Source organism: Pongo abelii, chromosome 8, assembly GCF_028885655.2.
Source record: "Pongo abelii isolate AG06213 chromosome 8, NHGRI_mPonAbe1-v2.0_pri, whole genome shotgun sequence".
NCBI classification, from domain to species: domain Eukaryota; kingdom Metazoa; phylum Chordata; class Mammalia; order Primates; family Hominidae; genus Pongo; species Pongo abelii.
Genome location: NC_071993.2, coordinates 76,308,385 through 76,332,170, shown reverse-complemented (window position 1 = coordinate 76,332,170; position 23,786 = coordinate 76,308,385). Strand labels below are relative to the sequence as shown.

Genomic DNA, 23,786 nt, shown 5'->3' with positions numbered 1-23,786 from the left:
TTTATTTCCTTTTAATTGAAAGGAGTGTCTTGGTTCTGCTGTCTTATTAATCATCCTGAACAATGGCTAATAGCTTGAATGACTACTAAGACAGGAGAGCTACAAACACACTGTATTTGTACCTTACAAATAGATGTGTGGAGGCCAAATACTTCAGTATTTAGCCAACTCAATAATCATAGTCCCTACAATTTAGCAAATGATCTGCAGCCTTGCTGCTCTGATCTACAAAGCTCGAGACTTCTTGTTTTTTAAAAGTAAATGGCAATTTCAGAAATCTTCAATGGTATTTTAACTTTCTACCATGAATCTCCTTGCTGTTAATACCTTGTATCACAGTTCTGGAGTAACAGGGAGGAAAAATCCCCAAATTAAGCTTTGTACAGTGTGCTCCCAGATGCTATTCTCTTGTTAAAATATTTGTTCATGGAACTATTAATCCAAAGTGCCTGCTATTTCACAGATCAGCTTCATAATATACAAAGGTTACTACCATTGAGAAAGAGCATCTGACATGTTTTTGATTTGAATAATTACCACCTCAAGAAGTGGATGAACAGGGAAAATGGTATAATATCAGGTACACGGAAACATTCTCATGGGGAAGAATGCTACTACTTTGAGGCAAAGTACCTTAGGTGAGAATATTGTTTTAGTGCTTCTATCTATAGAGTTCTGTGGTTCGCCAATAGTTTTTTAAGTTAATCTACTGAAAAGTACAAGTCCACAATCCCTTATCCAACCCCTTGGGCTTACTTGCATTTTGGAATTATGAATTTTGAAGAATTTTTTAAAGCACCCAATAGGGGTCATAGTCTTATTTAGTGAATACCATAAATAGCTTCAACAATTCAGATCAGGTTTTTCTGCAAAGTGAGAGGTGACAATATTCTTTTCAGTTTTTATTTTAGAATTGCAGGTTAAGAGACTATGGACCTCTATAAATTCGTGTGGGAATAGAAACAAGTCATCCGAAATTTAAGAGACCTTCCCTGAACCATCCCTCTTTTTGAGAAATTTTGACTCTTATATGAGAACCACTGAAAGTTTAAATATTAAAACAATAAATCTTTATTAAACAGTTTTCACGGCATTTTAAAATAAATTTAAAAAATAAATATTTGCATTATAGCAGAAAGTCACATGTATTGCATCAACTCACTTTTACAATTTAATGGCATGAGATAACTAAGCATCAGCACCATAAAACTGTTAAGATTTGTTTCTTAAATTCAAGGAAATAGCTCTAAAGCACTGCAGCATCAATAATTTTGACAGCTATAACCCAGTGATTGGTGCTCATAGTAGCCAATGTTTCTTTCTATTACTGGCAACTGTGGAGACAGAGTTCTTCCAGTACTAAATATTAATAAGTTCTAATAAGTTATCTGATCAACAATCCCCCATCTATCAGTGTGTCAGGATTCACAAAAGAGAAAAGAACTGTAGGTTATGTAGTATATTCCCTATTTGTGATTTAGGTTTGCACAAAGACACTTATTCTAGCAAAAAAGAAAAGATCATGTTTCCACCATGCTACCTTTTTCTTCTTTTTATAGAGTCTCAGAGTAAGATTTAAATCATAATTTTTAACCTTTAAAAGTCTGTTCAAGTTCAATTACAACCATAGAAACTGTACTGGTATCAGAACGTAACTATTTTATTACAAAACTTAACATTATTTACAAAATGAAAAAATAATCAAATGACTATTGCAGGCCAAAGTTAAAGGTTTTTCACTCAATGATTGAAGAAAAATGAAGCAATATTTCCATGCACTCACACCAGATCATTTCTGAAATATGCAAACTCTTAAAACTCATGTTAGTAAAACTTTAATGTATTCACAATACTTGCTATGTTTATTGGAAGATGGTCAAAAAAAATCCATGGTTCTGTACAATAATATTAACAGTTTGTTCATTTTCCTTTAATATTTTTTGGCTTCCATGAACACTCGTAGATTGAACATTCTGCAAGTAAGAATTGTAATAGTACCTCTGTCACCTTGCTGAATTCATCACCACAAGAAAAACACAAATAGTTTAATGCTTTTGCACTAAACTGAATAGTTATAACTCCAAAGTTATATTAAACTGAAGCCTTCATTGTGATCAATAGCTTGGATCAGTTTAGAGCGTAGAGTTTCTTTTTCTGTATATTTTGGAAGATCCAGAAGATTAAAACAAGTATGGGAAACTGGGAGATATTCCTCACCACCTCCTGTGGACTGGATGACTAGTTTCAGACTCTTCATACCAAGAATAGGAATGCGATCACTACCTGTCAAAAACACTGCCAAGAAAGAAATCATTCAGTCAACCACTTCAAAACAAAAACATAAAGTAGCAAGTAATATTTTGTACAGTCGCTACAGTAGAGCTTCACATTAACATCTGCTCTAACGTGTTAACTTACTTCCTAATTTGTGGAAGACAAGTTTTTTGAGACACATTCTAATTGTTCATCCACACAATATTTTTTCTTTAAAAGTATAATCTTAATACTGGCACAAAGGAAGTGCTTAATAAATGTTTGATAAGTGAGTATTTTGCCATTGCCAAAACATTTTGAGAGCCCTTTTTTGGGAAAAGCCATTCAGAACTGGTTGACAAACCAAATACAAAATGCAGTTTTGATTATGATTTCTTTTTCTATTTGCTTCGTTTCTGTTATTTTTTAAATCAGAAATTTATAATGGGCAGCCAAAATTCAAATCATTCTTTTTTTTTTTTTTTTTTTTTGGAGACGAGTCTTGCTCAGTTGCCCAGGCTGGAGTGCAGTGGCACGGTCACAGCTCACAGCAGCCTCGACCTCCTGGGCTCGAGCAATCCTCTCACCTCAGCTTCTGGAGTAGCTGGGAGCATAGTCACCAAGCCCAGGGCTAATTTTTGTAGAGATGAGGTTTTGCCATGTTTCCCAGGCTCAAATCACTCTTAAAGAGTAATGATTTCTCATCCTTATGACATACAGAAGAATTTGACCAAGATTCTCGGAGGTTGCCAAATCATTCTTGGCAAAAGCAGGAGTATCAAAGGAAATGTCACTGATTTGGACACATAAATTCTGACAACTCTAAAAATAAGTCAAATTTCAATTAGAATACAGACTGTAACAGAAGAAAGATACACAGGCATCAGTTATAAATGAGGGAACTAAGGCCTGAAAAAGCTTTATTTTATATAGAAATTGCCAAAGTTTTAGTCGTGAAGCAAAAAGAAAAAATGAAGACCAAACAGAGAAAAGAGCAATACAGTTGGCCCTCCCTATCTGTGAGTTCTGCATCCATGGATTCAACCAACTGCAAATCGAAAATATTTTCAAAAAATGGATGCTTGTGACTGTACTGAATATGTCAACTGTTTTTCTTGACATTGGTCCCTCAACAATACAGTATAAGAAATATTTACATAGCATCTACATTGTATGAGGTATTAACATGTACATTCATGTGTCACTTAACGATGAGGATATGTTCTGAGAAATGCATCATTAGGCGATTTCATTCTGTAAACATCATATATTTACACAACCTAGACAGTATATAGTCTACTACACACCTAAGCTACATGATATAGCCCTATTGCTCCTAGGCTACAAACCTGTACAGCATGTTACTGTATTGAATTCTGTAGGTAACTGTAACATAACAGTAGGTATTTGGTATCTAAACATAGAAAAGGTACAGTAGGTGTATTATAATCTTATGGGACCACTATCATATATATGGTCTGTCGTTGACTGAAAAGTCATTATGTGGCACATGACTGTAATCTAGAGATGATTTAAAGTATAAGGATGTGTGTAGGTTATATGCAAATACTATGCCAATTTATACAAGAAACTTGAGCATTTACTGGATTTGGGTATCCTTGGCAGGGAGGTCTTGGAACCAATCCCCCATGTATGTCGAAGGATGACTATATTCCAGAGATCTTTTTAGAAATCTAAAAAGAATTCTACAATCCTAGTTTATTGTAACCACAGTTTATTGTAACTATAACCATAGCTATAGTTTGCTTTCATTTCCAAGTTAGCTTCCATTTTACTTCATAGAATGAATCAATGCTATTTTGGAGGCAAACTGAATTTAGCCTTTGAAATAAGAAAATACATGTACTAAAGAGTGCAGATAGTTCTTTTTCAAAAAAATTACTTGAAGATTAAAACAGGACTTTGGAATAATACTATAATTAGATTCTAGTTTCATAAAGTATACAACTGGTTAGAAATACTTACACAGAAACTGTTTCTTCTTTTCCAATGGTAATTCGTGAAATACTTCCCAAAAAATTTTTATCGTAGGATGTTCTGCCCAATATTCCCCTTTGTATTCTGTATTCTAAAAACAACATAATCTTTTATTAGTATTAAGGGACACACTGGCTAATATATTAGCACATAAAGCTAACATGGTCCAGTAGTTTGCAATCTGTGCAATTCAATGGATTGCCCACTGTTTTCTGGACATTTACAATTTGAAGCTATTACTATTAGTTCCAGGAGAAAAAGAAGAAATACATAAGAATCACCAGAAATCTTTCCCAGCACTTCAAAGAACATGATAGGACTGTATTATCATCTTCAAAAGTAAATAAAGAGAAACTAGAATTACTAAAATAATGTTATAGGACCATTAAAAGTATGACATGGAATTATCTGTGATAATCAGAAAATTCCCTTTCTCTGTATTCATGAACAGAAGTCAAACATTACAATTTATCTCTCCTTTTAAAAATATGGTACTAAGCAACGCTAAAAATTTTCTGAGGTAGTTTCCAAGATGGCCACCAGTGAGCACTGCCTCCTGGTATTCATGCCTGTGTGTATAAGGATATTGCGAATATGAGGAATGTATGACTTCTGAGACTAAATCATAAAAAAAAAAAAAACTCTATGGCTTCAGCCCTTCTTCTGGATCACTCACTCTGGAGGAAACCAGTTGTCATTTCATGAGGATATTCAAACATCCCTATATGGAGAGAAGTACTCATGGTGCTATACTGAGGCCTCCTGCCAACTAGTCATGTGAGTAAGCCACCTTGGAAGTGAACCTCTATCCTTAATCATGCTTTTAGATGACTATAGCACCAGCCAATATTCTGACTGCAACTTCATGAGGGAACCCTGAGGCCAAACTACTCAGCGAAGCCACTCCTGAATTCCTGACCCACAGAAACTATGAAACAACAAAGTTTCATTGTTACTTTGAAGCCAATAAGTTTTGGGGTAATTTGCAGCAATAGGACTAAAATATCTCCCCTGTCAAAAATATTAGTACTGGCTGGGCGCGGCGGCTCACGCCTGTAATCCCAGCACTTTGGGTGTCCAAGGCGGGCAGATCACTTGAGGTCAGGAGTTCCAGACCAGCCTGGCCAACAGGGTGAAACCCCATCTCTACTGAAAATACAAAAATTAGCTGGGCATGGTGGCAGGCACCTGTAATCCCGGCTACTTGGGGGAGGCTAAGGCAGGAGAATTGCTTGAGGTTGTAGTGAGCCGAGACTGCGCCACTGCACTCCAGCCTGGTCAACAAGAGCGAAACTCCATCTCAAAAAAACAAACAAACAAACAAAAATTAGCACTAAAAGAGAAGCGGGTAGGAAGTAGAGAGGAAATAATTTATATTGTGAACTGTTCTTATCCAGCCGCAGTTGGCTTTAACTTTCAGTTCTTCAGATGCGTCAGGTCCTTTGGACATACTGTTCCCTCAGGCTACACCACTCAGACACATCCTTTCTTCTTTGGTCATCAGGCTAATTTTTACCCTTTTAGGGCTCAGATTAAATGCCATCTAATTCATTCATTGATTCATCCAACAAATATATAATGAGTTTTAGTCAATGTTTTGGGCCCTGGGAAAACCTCAGTGAACAGAATCCTCACTTACCTTGTGAAGCTTACCATCTAGTAAGAGGCGTTCCCAGATTCATCTAGCCTAGATTAGGTTCCTCCTTATGTACCACTCACTAAACTCTTTTTCATTGTATTAATCAAAACTGTGTATTAAGCATTTAATTTCTAGCTCCCTTATTAGGGCAAAGACCATGTCTCTATCTTATTTCCTGTCTTCTCTTCAATCTCTTGCATAGTCTCAGCTGTATATTATCAGGCACATAGTAGAGGCTCAATAAATACTTGCTAATGGGCCTCTTGAATTTTGGCCTCTCCTTATTTGTAGCCATGATTCATCTTAATCACTGAACTCTCAATAATTCAAATATGCAAAATACTTGCTGTTAGTTGCACACAAGTTTGAAGAAAACAGCTTGAATTCTAGCACGGAATTTATTAAACTGTTTGAATTAAAGTCTGTGAGCATGTTAGTGGGGAATGAAAAGAGGATGGCTAAAGTTTTTTTTTCTTTTAAATCTCTAAATGGTTTGGTAGAAATGTGCACACATGACCTGATTAAGAAAGAACATTTAAAGCTCCAAATCATAATCACTAAAATTGTAATGAATCAGATATACAACAGAAGAAATCAAAGTGTTAAGTATAAATACACCTATATATATATATTTGTTTTTAGATAGAGTCTTGCTCTGTCACCAGGCTGGAATACAGTGGCGCGATCTTGGCTCACTGCAACCTCCGCCTCCCAGGTTCAAGCGATTCTCCTGCCTCAGCCTCCTGAGTAGCTGGGATTACAGGCCTGCACCACCACACCCAGCTAATTTTCTTATTTCTAGTAGACACGGGGGTTTCATTATGTTGGCCAGAATGGTCTTGATCTTCTGACCTCGTGATCCGCCTGCCTTAGCCTCCCAAAGTGTTGGGATTACAGGCGTGAGCCACTGTGCCCGGCCGCTACAATATACTTTTTAAGATGTCCTGTCTTAACTGAATGAACACTTACATCAATTATCACTTCAGGCAAGGTTTCAAGTACTTACTGAGTGCTCTCCTAGGTGCTAGGAATACAGCAGTGAACAAAGAGGCAAAAATTCTGCCCTCATGGTGCTTACATTGTGGTGAGGGGAAGGAGCAATCTAAGTAAAATTATGTCAAATCCAAAGAAGCAAAATAAAACAGCGAGGGGAGACAGGATACGTGTGCAGGAGAGAGGTTTGCAATTTTAGATCAGTTATCCAGGGAAGGTCTCTGAGAAGGTATAAACACACAAAGAAAGTGAGAGCAAGAATCTTTTGGGATTGTCAGGGGAAGATAATTCCAGGCACATGGAAAAGGACAGAAACGCCCTAAGACTGGAGTGTGCCTGGAGGGATCTAGGCTCAGCAGAGGTTAATAAGCCTGAGGCAGATTGAGAGGAACAATGACAGGAGATGAGGCAAGGAGGGAAAAATTGTGTAGGATCTGAAGGGTGATGAGAAGCTGTTGTATCATTTTCATTTTAAGGTGATTAGAGGTGGAGTCCATTTCCACTGGGGGACCCCTTAGAGTTATTATCTACAGGCTTCTTTTGAGCAGGTCAATTTACTACCACACAAGAACCTTCAATCTCCTTCCTGAAGGATTTACACCTGGCTACCAGCTGTGTAGCACCCTCAGTTTTACCTTGTTTCCCAAATTGTAAAGCCTCTCTCCCAAGCTGTCTTTTGCTGGGTAGGAGAGGAGACATGAATGGTTCAATTATTCTTTAAAATGGCTTTAAAGTAATTCTGTTGCCCTTAGTCCAACCTTCATCCCTGCCATTAAGGGTAACATGGTATACCAATTCTTGAGCCTTTCAGATTCTAGGATATAACATGAGTTGCCTTGGGCCAGGCGCGGTGGCTCACGCCTGTAATTCCAGCATTTTGGAAGGCCGAGGCGGGTGGATCATGAGGTTAGGAGTTCAAGACCAGCCTGCCCAATATGGCGAAACCCCATCTCTACTAAAAAAATAAAAAAAATCAGCTGGGAATAGTGGCATGCCTGTAGTTCCAGCTACTCGGGAGGCTGAGGCAGAAGAATCGCGTGAACTTGGGAGGCGGAGGTTGCAGTGAGCCAAGATCGCATCACTGCACTCCAGCCTGGGCGACAGAGCGAGACTCCATCTCAAAAAAAAAGTTGCCTCTTGACAATCCTGTCCCTCTGGAGGCTTAGAATTCAATCTTCCTCTGCTCTAAGTCACTCATCAATTTATCTCCTTACTTTCTGTCTTCCAAAACTATTTCTTCTCTTGTTCATTGCATTTTTATTTTTTGGTGTGTGTATTACTATTTTTATTCCATTTCTGTCATTCTAGTGATATTTTTGGGAGGGAGCAGACATGTTTATTCCATAATGTTTAACTAGAAGTCCTAATTATTCTTAAAACCTTATTCCTTAAATTACTACACAGTAAAACTGGCTATATTCTGGGGTGTATACAGTTCTGTAAGTTCTAAGCACATGTGCAGATTTGTGTAACCACTGCCACAATTAGGATACTGAGCAGTCCCATCACTGTTATGCTCTTAGATGTCTCTTGTGCTACCTCCTCTGACGTCACACCCTCCCACTCAACCCTTAGTCTCTATTCACTATAATTTTTTGTCTTTTCAAGAATGTCACATAAATGGAGCCATACAGTATGCAACCATTTGAAACTGGCTTCTTTCACTCAGCATAAAGCCTCAGATTCATCCAGTTGTTGCATGTATCAATAGTGCTTTTTTTTCTTTTTTGAGACAGGGTCTTGCTTTGCTGCCCACGTCGGAGTGCAGTCAGGGCTCACTGCAGCCTCTACCTCCCGGGCTCAAGGGATCCTCCCACCTCAGCCTCCTGAGTAGCTCGGATTACTGGTGCACGCCACCATAAAGGGTCAATTTTTGTATTTTTTGTAGAGACAGGGTTTTATCATGTTGTCCAGGCTGGTCTTGAACTCCTGGGTTCAAGCTATCTGCCAACCTCAGCCTCCCAAAGTGCCAGGATTACAGGTGTGAGACACCACACCCAGATGTGCATTTCTTTTCTTTTTTTTTTTTTTTTGAGATGGAGTTTCACTCTTGTTGCCCAGGCTGGAGTGCAACGGCACGATCTCCGGCTCACTGCAACCTCCGCCTCCTAGGTTCAAGCAATTCTCCTGCCTCAGCCTCCCCAGCAGCTGGGATTACAGGCACCACACCCAGCTAATTTTGTATTTTTAGTAGAGATGGGATTTCTCCATGTTGGTCAGGGTGGTCTCAAACTCCCAACCTTAGGTGATCTGCCCGCCTCGGCCTCCCAAAGTGCTGGGATTACAGGAGTGAGCCACTGCGCCCGGCCCAGCTGTGCATTTCCTTTTCACACTTAGTAGTTATTCTGCTGAATAGGTATACTGTCATAGGTTTACCCATTCATCCACTGAAGCACATCCAGGTTGTTTCCAGTTTTTTACTCATTTGCAAATTAAAAAAAAAAAGTCTTTAAAAACTAAGGTAAAATACACATACCATAAAGTTTGTATCTTAACCATTTTAAGTGTACACTTCAGTAGCATTAACTACATTCACATGGTTGTACCACCATCCATCTCCAGAATTCGTTTCATCTAGTAAAACTGTAACTCTGTCCCCTTTGTTTACAGATTTTTGTGTGAATATAATTTAATACCTGGGAGTAGGACTGCTAGGTCATATAGCAAATGTATGTTTAACTTTATAAGAAACTGCCACTATTTCCAAAGTGACTATACCATTTTGTATCCCCATCGGCAACGTATAAACGTTCCTGATGCTTTGCACCTATTAATATGACTGACATAAAAAGTAGAGTGGTAAGTGCTGCTCTATTTTTTTATGTTAGTCATCTTAATAGGTATACAGTATCTAAGTAATTATAAATGCATAAATCAGAGGATGGTATATTAGAAAGATAGAAAATCGGCGGATTAACTTCACATATATCTTCCTCAAAGCTGATCTAACCTTGCACTTTCTGTCACTCTGCCTCCCAGGTTCAAGTGATTCTTGTGTCTCAGCCTCCCAAGTAGCTGGTATTACAGGAGTGTGCCACCACACCTGGCTAATTTTTGTATTTTTAGTAGAGATGGGGTTTTACCATGTTGGCCAAGCTGGTCTCCAACTCCTGGCCTCAAGTGATCTGCCTGCCTCAGCCTCCCCAAGTGCTGGGATTACAGGCATGAGATACCATGCCTGGCTTAACCTAGCACTTTCTTTCTTTTTGAGATGGAGTCTTGCTCTGTTGCCTGGGCTGGAGTGCAGTGGCGCAATCTCACTGACTGCAACCTCCGCTTCCTGGGTTCAAGCAATTCTCCTGCCTCAGCCTCCCGAGTAGTTGGGACTACAGGCGTGCAACACTATCCCCAAATTTTTGTATATTTAGTAGAGACGGGGTTTCATTCACTATGTTGATTGGCCAGGACGGTCTCGATCTCTTGACCTGGTGATCCGCCCACCTCGGCATCCCAAAGTGCTGGCATTACAGGCATGAGCCACCACACACGGCCAGCACTTTCTATTAAATGTTTATCAGAATCAATATTTGATAATTACTCTGCTAAAAAATATAACAGAGACTAATCAGAAAAAAAGGAAACAAAGATTTTTAAACATCACAACTCCATTTCATAATGGTTTTCCTAAGACTGAGGCAGAACGAAAACCCATTCAGCTTTGGGTAGGGCTTTTTTTTTTTTTTTTTTTTTTTTTTGGAGAGTGCAGTGGCGCGATCTTGGCTCACTGCAACCTCTGCTTCCCAAGTTCCAGCAATTCTCTTGTCTCAGCCTCCCAAGTAGCTGGGATTACAGGTGTGTGCCACCATGCCCGACTAATTTTTGTATTTTTAGTAGAGACGGGGTTTCACTATGTTGGCAAGGCTGGCCTGGAGCTCCTGACCTCAGGTGATCCGCCCACCTTGGCCTCCCAAAGTGCTGGGATTACAGGCATGAGCCATCGCGCCCAGCTTGGTTAGGGCTTCTATCCAGCTGTGTCACAGATGACATTTTTGTTTTCTTTTGAGACAGACAGGCTCCTGCTCTGTCATCCAGGCTCAAGTGCAGTGGTATAATCATGGCTCACTACAGCCTCAACCACCTGGGATCAAGAGATTCTCCCACTGCAGCCTCCCACAGGTAGGACCCCAGGTGTTTGCTACCACATCTGGCTAATTTTTAAAATTATTTTTATCTATTTTTATTTACTTATTTTTTGTTTTTGAGACAGAGCCTTGCTCTGTTGCCCAGGCTGGAGTGCAGTGGCACAATCTCAGCTCACTGCAACCTCTGCCTCCCAGGTTCAAGAGATTCTCCTGCCTCAGCCTCCTGAGTAGCTGGGATTACAGGCACGTGCCACCACGCCCAGCTAATTTTTGTATTTTTAGTAGAGACAGGGTTTCATCATGTTGGCCAGGCTGGTCTTGAACTCCTGACCTCAGGTGATCCACCCACCTTGGCCTCCCAAAGTCCTGGGGTTACAGGTGTAAGCCACCACGCCTGGCCTAAGTTATTTTTAGAGATCAGGTCTCGCTATGTTCCCTAGGCTGCTGTTGAACTCCTGGCCTCAAGTGATCCTCCCGCCTAAGCACCCCAAAGTGCTGGGGTTATAGGTGAGAGCCACTGTGCCTGGCCAGATGAGTTTTCTATATCAATACCACCAATTATAATGATGTCTAATTCATACACAGTTCAAATCCATTCATTGTGGAGTTTGAAGGGTAGAGTGCTTTCCTGTAAAATGGTAGTAATAAAGTGTATAAAATAAAAAATAATACATAAAAAGGCAAGATTTCCACATATAAACCTTTCCATTTAACAATATCAGAGATTAGTTTTCCCCTACCTTTTCCAGTTCCTTCCAATCATAATTTGTATTTCCAATGACCATTGCTTGTAGTTCATTAGGCTGAAAGAGCAGAAGGACTTTTCCTCCACAGACCTTATGAAAGCCCGCATGAAAAGCATCAAATAAGGAAGCCACTGATTTATTGAATATGTAATCCACATAAGCATCAACAAACTCTTGCCTAGAAATGAAAAAGCACACATGTACAGATTATAAAAATAATTTATGAAGAATCCATAATGTAGTCATTAAAACTTCAAGTGCTCCTACAATTTCTGCTACATATCTACGAAACTGAGAATGTATGAGTAGGGTTCAAACAGGACAAAACCAAAGTCACTATGGAAAAAGCTATTATTCTTTCTATATAAAAATCAGCTGTATCCATGAGGCATTCAGTTATTCTTAGGCTATTCCTAATGGAAAAAATGTCATTTCCTAATGGGCAGAATGATGCAAATGGCTATGAAAATAATTTTAAAATATTTACAAGTTATTGAGAATTTATATATATCATGTCACATGCATCCCTAAAAGGAATCATCTGTTACAAACAATAGGTGACAAAAAAATGAGAGTTTTGGGATTCAGATCATTTGACAAACTATAGCCTTCTTTTCCTTGGGTTCCAAGGAATCTGAACAACATTTACTTTAACAAACGCCTGAGAGGGTACTAAGCATTCTTTTAGGATAATCATTAAAGAGTACAAGTGTAGTTTCTTTTCAAATGTACGTGTGAATACATACACAATCACCTCTGATTCTCTTCTACCTCTTATGATACAAAAGGAAACTGTAAAGAAAAAAAAAGCCCCTTTAACCCCTGAATTTGAACCACAATATTATTCAGTCTGTTTTGTTTTGCTAGCCACAACATTTTATGATGCTATCTGGTCAAATAATGAGAATGGATACTAGAAGATTTCACTATTTTATATCTTTGTCTTCCAAGTAATAAAGGATGATTCTGCAATACGAATAATGGTAAATTGCCTTTCAGAACCAAGTATTTTTTTAAAACAAGGATATCTAGAAGGACCTAAACTTTTTTCACGTCATTTTAAAAACAGCTTTATTTTTATCAAAGTAAGACATATCAAGAGTTTAAAACATCAAATAGTTAACAATCCTAATAGCCAACATTTACTGAGCACTACATGTGCTAGGTCTTATTCTAAGTATCTTAAAATATTGTCTCATCCAGTTCTCAACCCCATGAAGTAAGTATAATTTGTCATTCCATTTAACAGAGAAGGACACTGAGGCATTGAGACATCAACTAATTTATTTAAAGTTATAAAGCTTCTAAGTAGCGGAATCAGGATTATAATCCTTTGGACCAACTCCCTGGCAACAACCACTATTAAAGAATTGTAACAGAAGAGAACAAAGCAACTCTGTCCTGCACTTCTCTGCCAGAAATTCCCGCTATTAAAAGGCAACTATTTAACTCTTTTTGCTATTCCTTCTGATATTTATATTCAAGCTTCTAACAACACAGTTCTATTATTATTCCTTAAATTTCAATTTGGTTTGGATTAATCTTTAATATAATTGTCCCATTCACTTTCTACTCCCCTGTACATTATATTTATATAACAATTTTTGGTTCAATACTTGTTAACATTTCTATATTATTCACAGTTAAGCTGTATTCTATGGTTACCCTTTTTCTCTTAAAAAGAACTTTTGTTTTCCTTAGTTTGTTAATTCATCCCCAACTTCTCCAAAAGAAATATCCATTTCCTCTAGATTCATTCAAAATATTAGGTACTTATTTCTGTCCTCGAGCCCTCCATCCTCTTGATCTAACCCAAGTTATTTCTAAATCGACACAGCTATTGATCCTTCAGAAAGAATCTTTGCTTGTTTGAATCCTGGTGGTGGTGGTGGTTGTTTTTATAATCCTGTGTCTTCCTCTTTCTTGGTTTAATTCCTTGTTTTGGTAGATAGAATATATCCTCCAGTAACTTCCTGAGAAAAAGGCATCAGAAGTAAAATCTCTGAGACTGTGCATGTATGAAAATGTTTTTAAACATACACACTTGATAATTTGGATACAGAATTCTAAGTTAAAAGTAATTTTCTCCCAAAATTTTGGTCTTCTAGCTTCCAGTGTTCCTTGATTCCAGTGTCTGATGTTACTGATTCTTAGGTCTGTGGGTTTTCTGGACAGTTTTAGGGTCCCTTTGACTGAAAATTTTGAAATTTCATGTATCTTGTCTTGGTATTGATCTTTTTTCCACTTCTCATGCTTTCAATCTTGAAAAGATGGCATTTGTTTCTGGGAAGTTTTTTTTTTTGTTTGTTTTTAAATATTTTCTTTGACAGATTTCCTTCATTCCATTTCTTTCAAATGAGTTTTTTTTTTTCCCATTTTTAATTGTATCCATCTGGATGTCACGCATCATTCTGAGGATACTGATTTCAGTTTCCTCTGAAGTTTTGTCCTTCAACTTGCATGGTTCCTGGTTTCTTGCCATTCTTTTTGACTGTTTTGGTCTTTCCTTAAATGTCTGTTGACCTTTGGCTATTGATTTACTTTTTTTTTTTTTTTTTGAGACGGAGTCTCGCTCTGTTGCCCAGGCTGGAGCGCAGTGGCACGATCTCAGCTCACTGCAAACTCTGCATCCTGGGTTCAAGCGATTCTTCTGCCTCAGCCTCCTGAGTAGCTGGAACTACAGGCACATTCCACCACGCCTGGCTAATTTTTTGTATTTTTACTAGAGATGGGGTTTCACTGCATTAGCCAGGATGGTCTCGTTGTTGTGACCTCGTGATCCGCCCGCCTCGGCCTCCCAAAGTGCTGGGATTGCAGGTGTGAGTCACTGCGGGGCCTATGGATTTACATTTTAAATGTTAGGCAGTTTCCCCAGAAAAGGATCTTTCACTATACGGTACCAAGGAGGAGGGAGCTATAGACTTTTAGCACTTAATCTCCCTGTTTTCAGTTCAGCTCCTTGCCTGTGGCAGTGTCCAGGTGTCCGCAAATCCACAGTCCCTTTAGTTCAATTTCTCCAGAAGGTAAATTTCCAATCTCCTGCCCAGGCCAGAGAGGGGCAGTTGCCAGGTTCCTGGTGTGCTAAGGGAAACTAGTTTCTTTTGTTGTTGTTTTAAATCCAATGTTAGCGTGGGAAACTAGTTTCTAACTGCTTCTTACAAGAGTTCTAGCATTTCCCCAAACACCATGCATTTTCTAAAGGTATGTTTTATTCTTAGCACCCAAACTTTTGTTTTGTGAAGTGATCCAGCTGGCTTCGTGGCTCCTCTTTTCCATCTCATGTTGCAGCTTTCTCTGGTTTGCTAAAGTTAGTTACTACTGTTTCCTGGCTTCCAAAAATGTTTGCTGCTGTCACTTCTCCCTTCTCTTTGTTTTAATGTCTTCAAGGGATTTCAGGAGGAAAAGGAAGATTATTCCTCAGTAACCACTCAAAATTAAAGTTCTATTGGAGTAAAAGCTTAGGGTTGTGACACGTTTTCTACGTACAGAAGAAAATGTCTACTGAATCTTATTATTCCCACTGTTGCTGCTAAAATTCACTTACCGATTTTGTTTGTTAACAGCTGTGTCTGCACCATTTAGAACCAGCTCTTTCACTTCTGTTGCACCAAAGTTTTCAACTGTGATCTATTAATTTAAATTTTTAAAAAAAGTCAATGTCAGACTCAAAACTTAAGAGTATTTTAATAATCTATTATATTCTACCTCTCATTTAATTTTAAAAAACTACCAAATTTGAGATACAATTTTGCTACCATATAGCTTATCTGAGAATTCTGCTTAAAGCCAGAACTAGAAATTTTGATCCTCTCTAGTTTGAAATCCTACCATGATTAATTACAAATTACCAAGTTTGGTAAGTTAATAAGGAAACTAAGCATTTGTTGTGCATAAAACTTTAGAATTGTTACTATAAAATATTAGACATGATGTTTTCCTTAGACAAGTGATAAAATCCAAGTATGAGAATGCATTCAGCTTAGAAAACCATGCATTCTTCCCACATGACAACGGCTACTCCAGGGCTCCTCTATCACTTGTTGTAAACTTGATCACAGACTGTTTTTCCAGTTATGTACTAATTTGGTTTATAAAGATAGTCAGTTATTTTGAAATCTTTTATTTCTTTTACTTCTGGAATTTTTCTAAAAATATTACCATTCCCACTTCTGCATCTTTTCTTTTGCTAGTCCTTCTTTTTGGAATATTATCCTCTTTTATGAAAACCTGCTATTTAAAAATACTATGATGGGAGTGGGATGTTAGATGAATATACTCCTGCTGTGATGTTTACTATCTAGTAAAGGAAGAGAAATGTAACATATAAAGAAATAATTATAATAAAATGCATTTATAAGAGAGAGATGAACAAAATGTTATCAGATCATAGAGGAATGCAAACAGAATTCTAAACTAGAGAAAGTGTGAAAGATGAGGAAGAAATGCCATCTGAAAAGCACCTACAAGTATGGGTAGTATTTTGAAAGATTAAGAAGACAGTGAGATTTCAGACAGAGAATATCAATTGAACAAAAAATTAGATATTACAATAAATACCAAGTTTCTGAAAATGTATGGCAAGTGGCTCTGAAAAAGAGGAAGGTAAGGTATATTAAAAAAATACTGTGTGATATGACAAAACTTGGTATGAAGGGAGGGATACAATGAAAGGAGGAGAGCCAGAAAAATGTCTTTGACACCCATTCTAAAGCTATTATTCTACAAGCAATAAAGAGCCACTGAAAAATCTCTGAGAAAGAAATGGCAGTGGGAAGAAATGTTTGAATTACCATAGTTCTTTGAATATAGTAAGAATTCACAAATTTGGTGACTGATAAATTAGAAATTAAACAGCTTGAAACTCAATTTTTTAGTCAACTGAGATGATCAATAAAAATTCAAGAAACTAACATGAGTATGATTGAATCAAATGAAAAAGAACCAAAATTTCATAGAAAATAGTTTTTGTTTTTGTTTTTTAATTTTATGGTCACCTTATTCTAACAGGAACACACTTTGGAAAATGCTTTTCTGTTGTTATCTGGATTTGTGGAGAGCAACCTTTTTTTTTTTGAGTCGGAATCTCACTCTGTCACCCAGGCTGCAGTACAATGGCACGATCTCAGCTCACTGCAACCTCCACCTCTCAGGTTCAAGTGATTCTCCTGCCTCAGCCTCCCGAGTAGCTGGTATTACAGGCACGTGCCACCATGCCTGGCTCATTTTTGTATCTTTAGTAGAGACGGGGTTTCACCATGTTGGCCAGGCTTGTCTCTAACTCCTGACCTCAAGTGATCTGCCCGCCTCGGGCTCCAAAAGTGCTGGGATTACAGACGTGAGCCACTGTGCCCGGACAGAAAATAGTCTTAAAATTTTCTTGAAAAAATTATGAACGTGCAATTTTTTTTGGCAAATTTTATGACAGCAGAATATGGCATCTTTTGTCAGCTTTGACAAAACCATAAAGAGAATGTTGTGTGTGTGGCAGGGTGGCAAACAAATATACAAATAAAAAATTTAAAAAATAAAAAAGAGGCCGGGCGCTGTGGCTCACGCCTGTAATCCCAGCACTTTGGGAGGCCAACGCGGGCAGATCACGAGGTCAAGAGATTGAGACCATCCTGGCCAACATGGTGAAACCCCGTCTCTACTAAAAATACAAAAATTAGCTGGGCACGGTGGTGTGCACCTGTAGTCCCAGCTACTTGGGAGCTGAGGCAGGAGAATTGCTGGAACCTGGGGGGCGGAGGTTGCAATGAGCCAAGATCGCGCAACTGCACGCCAGACTGGGCAGAGCAAGATTCTGTCTCAAAAAAAAGAAAAGAAAAAGGAAAAGAAAACTGAAGGTTTTACAATTTCTCCAAGAGTCTAATTTATAATATTCAAATTGTTCCCTTCTGGAGTGCCTTACCGTAATACTTATGGATTTTCTCTTATTTAATTACCAACGAGTCTACTTCTGCCATATCCTCATCTATCAACGGCTTTGCATGTGACTGAATCAGTTATTTAACATCCCTTTTGGCCAGGTGCAGTGGCTCATGCCTGTAATGCCAGCACTTTGGGAGGCCGAGGTGGGTAGATCACGAGGTCAGGAGTTCGAGACCAGCCTGGCCAAGGTGGTGAAACCCCTTCTCTACTAAAAATACAAAAATTAGCTGGGTGTGGTGGCATGCACCTGTAATCCCAGCTACTCAGGAGGCTGAGGCAGGAGAATGGCTTGAACCTGGGAGGCAAAGGTTGCAGTGAGCTGAGATCGCGCCACTGCACTCCAGCCTGGGTGACAGAGCAAGACTCCATCTCAAAAAAACAAAACAAAACGAAACACATCCCTTTGCTGCCTTAATGAAATTGTGCATCTTTTACAAGATTTGCAATTTCATTTTCCAAATAATATTGCAATGCATTTGCATTTGTTTTATCTATGTCACCCAACAGTGAATAAGACAAGATGGGCAAGGATGAATGTTAGTGTGAAACAGAAAGGAACGTACCAGTGGAAATTAATGTTTTTAAGTTTAGTAGTAATATTCTCACATTACAATAACCTTTTGCTTCTCTATCTAAAGCATTTCTGTAATTGCAGACTCAAAAATGAACACTTGGGTAAAGAGGATGTCTTGTATTTGTCAATATCTTTAGCATAATGATAAAGTACACAGGTTTAAGTCACAGAGGCTGGTATGCCTACTGACTCCCCAAGGTAATGACTGTTTTCAGTTTTCTTCATCTGTAAAACAGGGATAATCCTAACCTCACTGGACTGCTGAGGATTAAATGAAATGCATGTACTATGACTAGCTAGCACGTAGTAAATGCTCAATAAATGTTAGCTAAAGGGTTCTTTAAGAATTCCATCCATCAAAATAAAGAAAAACCCTAAGACACAGCTGTTAAATAAAAGGGATGATGAATAACCAGGCTAACCTATGTCCTTCCATCTTACCGTAAAATTAAGACAAAATGTTTCCTCTATGTCATCTTCTGGATAATCCAGTAACTGTTGCATGCTTCTGCAAAATAATATATATGTTTCTGAGAGGAAAAACATTATTGGATATTTTGACTATTTTACTTATGGAGATATATATATATATATATATATATATATATACTTCTCATTCCCTCTTGGTAAAATCCTTTTGTCAATTTGTAATTTCATATTTGTTTCAGAATAGTGAATACACAATGGCAAACTTCTAAATGATGCTTAAGGAAAAAAATTAGTAAAAGGTTCTTATCACTTTTCTGAATACAAAGGCCATGTATCCACCTATTTTTAATATTTTTCCTTATTTTATTTTATTTTTCCCGAGATGGAGTCTTGCTCTGTCGCCCAGGCTGGAGTGCAGTGGCATGATCTTGGCTCACTGCAACCTCCGCCCACCAGGTTTTTAAAAGCAATTCTCTTGCCTCAGCCAGAGCAGCTGGGATTACAGGCGCCCACCACCATGCCCGGCTAATTTTTGTATTTTTAGTAGAGACGGGGTTTCACCATGTTGGCCAGGCTGGTCTCGAACTCCTGACCTCGTGATCCGCCCACCTCAGCCTCCCAAAGTGCTAGGATTACAGGCGTGAGCCACCACGCCTGGCCCATTTGTCCTTATTTATATACAATTTTTAATCCATTTTATTTAATAAATAAAAATAAATTTCACATATTCAAACTAGGAATGAAGGTTATCAGAAGTAAAAGTCCAAATAAATCATTTAACCACTCTCAGAAAAAAATTTACTTTCCTAAGGTGATTATCTGATATTTGCAAGGTATTGTCAAACAACTAAAAATTTAGTCTGTCTTTTTTTTTTTTTGAGACGGAGTCTTGCTCTCTTACCCAGGCTGGAGTGCAATGGCACAATCTTGGCTCACTGCAACCTCCACCTCCTGGGTTCAAGCAATTCACCTGCCTCAGCCTCCTGAGTAGCTGGGACTATAGGCGTGGGCCACCATGCCTGGCTAATTTTTGTATTTTAGTATACATGGGGTTTCACCATGTTGGCCACACTAATCTCGAACTCCTGACCTCCACACTGGTCTCAAACTCCTGACCTCAGGTGATCCACCTGCCTCGGCCTCCCAAAGTGCTAGGATTACAGGTGTGGGCCACTGCACCAGCCAAATTTAGTCTTTTAATAGAAAATTTTGATCTGAGAAACATAATGGATTTTCCTTTATTAGAAGGGCATTTGTTTATTTCAGAAATTTAACAAGAAGAACAAAATATATTTTTTCATAGAAGGAAAGCTTTCTGTACATTCCCCACTTCTTACCTCCCAAACCCTACTACCTTTTGACTTTTTTTTCCAACTAACCTCCCAACATCAGGCATTAGTTCTTTCAAATCATCCAAGGATGGCTTCTTTTTCAGTAGTTTCTTATATAAAGCCAATGGAAAATGGAGGTCCACAATGGTAAAATTGTAAATTGCTAAGCCACAGATAACACCAATCAAATGGAACAAATCACTGTCTTCAAATGTCTAAAAATATAAGAAAAAGTAAAGACATGTCCTCCAAGTTAAAATATTAAATTTTCTATGATTACATAAATATGCTCATATACAATTTTAAAGATAGAGAAAAAAGTAATAAATAACAAAAGTTCATCCTCATTACTCTCTCCCTGGGATAACATCACTGTTAGTATTTTTGTACATTTCCACGTAGCATATTTTCTCAGACTTAAAAAAAATATATCTAGCTGAAATCGTACTATACATATGACTTTACAACTGTTTTTTCCCAGACATATAAGCATATTCATGTCATTCGATATTAAGTTAATAGGTGAAATAATTACTATAACTTTTTTCTGATTTAAAAAGTAATACACATTCGAAATTTGGAAAACAAAGAAAAAACAAAGAAAAGAAAATGAATAAACACCTGTAAACCAATCACTCAGGAATAATGATTAAAATTTTTTTGTGTATTTCCACCTATAATAAGCTCAGAAAAATATTTTTAATACACTGTATTTAAGATTTTATCTCATTTTCTAATTACAACATGAGTATTATGTCATTAAATGTTCTTCAAAACACAACTATTTTTTGTTTGTTTTTTTGAGATAAGGTCTCCCTCTGTCACCCAGGATGGAGTGCAGTGGTGCGATCTCTGCTCACTGCAACGTATGCCTCCTGGGTTCAAGAGATTCTCCCGCCTCAGGCACGTACCACCACAGCCAGGCTAATTTTTGTATTTTTAGTAGAGACGAGGTTTCACCATATTGGTCAGGCTGGTCTCAAACTCCTGACCTCAGGTGATCCGCTCACCTCAGCCTCCCAAAGTGCTGGGATTACAGGCGTGAGCCACCACGCCTGGCCAAAACATGACTTTTTAATGAATGCAGCATATTGTATCATAAAAGTACAATGAGTTGCTAAATTTAACTGTTTTACTCTCCTTGGATGCTTAGATAACTGAAACATACACTACTGACACACTGAAAATGTTTATTTTTTTCCCTCATCTTTATAAAAGTAATATGTATTTACAGAAAATTGTGAGCATGATGGTTAAAGAATAAATGTTTTAAATAAGACCTGGGCTCCAGCCTGGTTTAGCAGTCTAGCCTCTGTGTTTTCAAAGAAGGTAAATACAGTATTTATCTCATATGGTTGTTGTGAGGATTACGTGGGATAATATATGTTAAACACTTTTAGCACAGTTCTTGAAACACACACTAAAAGTTCAATAAATGTCAGTTATTCTACCTAGCTAGTAGTATTAAAAATAAGATGGACATCTTTTTGCATATTTTGGTCCATAGTTTGAAGTATTTCCCTAGGAGAAATTCTACTTCCTAAGGAAGAATTCATAAGCCAAAAGACAGTCAAGCATATTGCTAATCTGTTTTCCTCTATCCCTGTTCCAGTTTGTTTGTTTGTTTGTTTGTTTTTGAGATGGAGTTTCACTCTTGTTGCCCAGGCTGGAGTGCAATGATGCGATCTTGGCTGACGGCAACCTCTGCCTCCTGGGTTCAAGTGATTCTCCTGGCTCAGCCTCCCGAGTAGCTGGGATTACAGGCATGAGCCACCATGCCTGGCTAATTTTGTATTTTTAGTAGAGACGGGGTTTCTCCATGTTGGTCAGGCTGGTCTCGAACCTCTGACCTCAGGTGATCCACCCGCCTCAGCCTCCCGAAGTGCTGAGATTACAGGCGTGAGATACTGTGCCAGCTCCTGTTCCAGTTTAAACTGCCATTTGCAGTCCAGGAAAATCCTCTACTCTTCACGTTTTCATCTGTATATATACTCTATGCACACACAAACACATTTTTCTTTTGAGTTTAAAATGACAACTTGCTTTAGTACACATTTCTGACTATTTGTGATACTGAAAATCAGAGATACGTATGTGCTCATGAAATATCTCTCCAGGTACTTTGCCCACTTATCTTTTGGGGGATGGTGTTTTTGTTAAGTATCTGTATTTGAATTCTTCATATATTAGGAGTATTACTCTGTGTCATATTTGTTACATACAACCCAGCCTGTTACATGCTTTTCAATTTTATGTTTTCTGCTATGCATAAATGTAACAGTTTTCAGTGGTCAAATTAATCTTTCTGTGCTGTTATGTCTTAATTCTGTTTAAGTTTGTAAAGTTCTTAAATAGAGCAGACTGATTAATGTGTTAAATCTTTCTCCCTCCTAAAACCCTCTAAAAGAGAAGGAGGAAAAATGGTATAAGTCCACAGGAAAAAAAGACAATAAGGGAGGTAAGAGCAATAAAGAGATGTTAATAACATTTCAAAATATGAAAAGTAGACAAATGGCTGGTAACTGAATTGGTAAAGCAGAAAAAATTAAAATAGTAACTTACAGCTAATTTGTGCTACAGGCTCAGGAACTGGAAGTACCAATATCCACAATATCAGAGGTAGCCCAGTTAGCTCAGCTGGTAAACATAAAGACTCTAAAAGGCAGAGGTATTAGAGTAGGGTTGAAACTAGGATGCTTGGTGGAAAGTCCTTTGCCTTTTTGGAGAGCCTGAACCAGAGGGTCTGGAATCTGAGACAGCTGATAGTTAAGGTGCTGCACTGAAAACAAAGGGATCAAATGAAGGTCTGTACAGTGAACAAGGAGAATCCTAGCTTCCCTTTCCAGGGTCCAGAACACCACTAAAACACAGACATCCAGGGTTACAACCTTTCTGGAAAACCCCAAGGATAAAAAAACCAATATATGCTGACATTTGAGGATTCTCCTTTGACAGGTCCCCACCTAATCATTCTATGGATGGGGCCTGTAGAGTGGGAACAATTTTGCCTTGTGGCTTGGATGCCAGCACGGCCACAGTAGAACAGAGCACCAGGTATGTTCCTTAAGGTTTCTGACTCCAATCCCTGGCTCTCAGACAGCATTTCTGGACCCAACTGGGACTGAGGGGAACTCTCTGCACTGAAGGGAAGAACACAAGCTTGGCTGGCTTCACCACCTGCTGACTGCAGAGCCCTAGGGCCTTAAGCAAACAAAGGCAGTAGCCAGGTAGTGGTTACCATGAGCCTTAGGTGAGACCGAGTGCTGTGCTGGCTTCAGGTCTGACCCAGTACAGTCCCAGTAGTGGTGGCCACAAAGCAGCTGGTGTCACCCCTCCCCCAGCTCCAGAGAGCTCAGCACAGAAAGACTCTGTTTGGGAAAAAGTGAGGAAAGAGAACAAGAGTCTCTGCCTGATAATCCAGAGGATTCTTCCAAATCTTATCCAAGACCAGGCCAGTACCTCTTAGTTTGCAAGAGACACAGTGATATTGGGCTTGGGGTGCCCCTTAATGCAGATATGGCTGCAATGACCAAAAACTTAGATCACAATACCCAAGTCCTTCCAAATACCTGGAAGGCCTTCCTAATAAGGATGAGTACAAATAAAACCAGACTGTGAAGACTACAATAAATATCTAACTCTTCAGTGCCCAGACACCAACGAACATCCACAAGCATCACAACCACCCAGGAAAACATGACCTCACCAAACGAACTAAATAAGGCACCAGTGACCAGTCATGGAGAGACAGAGATATATGACCTTTCAGTCAGACAGAGAATTCAAAATAGCTGTTTTGAGGAAAAAGAA

The 23,786-nt window shown here is 38.5% G+C and overlaps 1 protein-coding gene across 12 annotated transcripts in view; it reads right to left on the bottom strand.

Annotated features, from left to right (window-relative positions):
• Positions 1 to 1,047: 1,047 nt before the first annotated feature.
• The window catches only part of HERC4 (HECT and RLD domain containing E3 ubiquitin protein ligase 4), a 154,391-nt gene continuing 131,652 nt past the window's right edge, over positions 1,048 to 23,786 (bottom strand). For all 12 annotated transcript variants that reach the window (XM_054523391.2, XM_002820893.6, XM_054523396.2 and 9 more), the window contains 6 exons: positions 20,025 to 20,191; positions 18,658 to 18,724; positions 15,256 to 15,338; positions 11,706 to 11,889; positions 4,240 to 4,342; positions 1,048 to 2,295 (listed from right to left, as the gene is read on the bottom strand). In XM_054523391.2, coding sequence (XP_054379366.2) covers positions 2,087 to 2,295; positions 4,240 to 4,342; positions 11,706 to 11,889; positions 15,256 to 15,338; positions 18,658 to 18,724; positions 20,025 to 20,191 — 813 coding nt within the window. In that variant the 3' untranslated portion in view covers positions 1,048 to 2,086. The remainder of the gene's footprint in view (positions 2,296 to 4,239; positions 4,343 to 11,705; positions 11,890 to 15,255; positions 15,339 to 18,657; positions 18,725 to 20,024; positions 20,192 to 23,786) is intronic.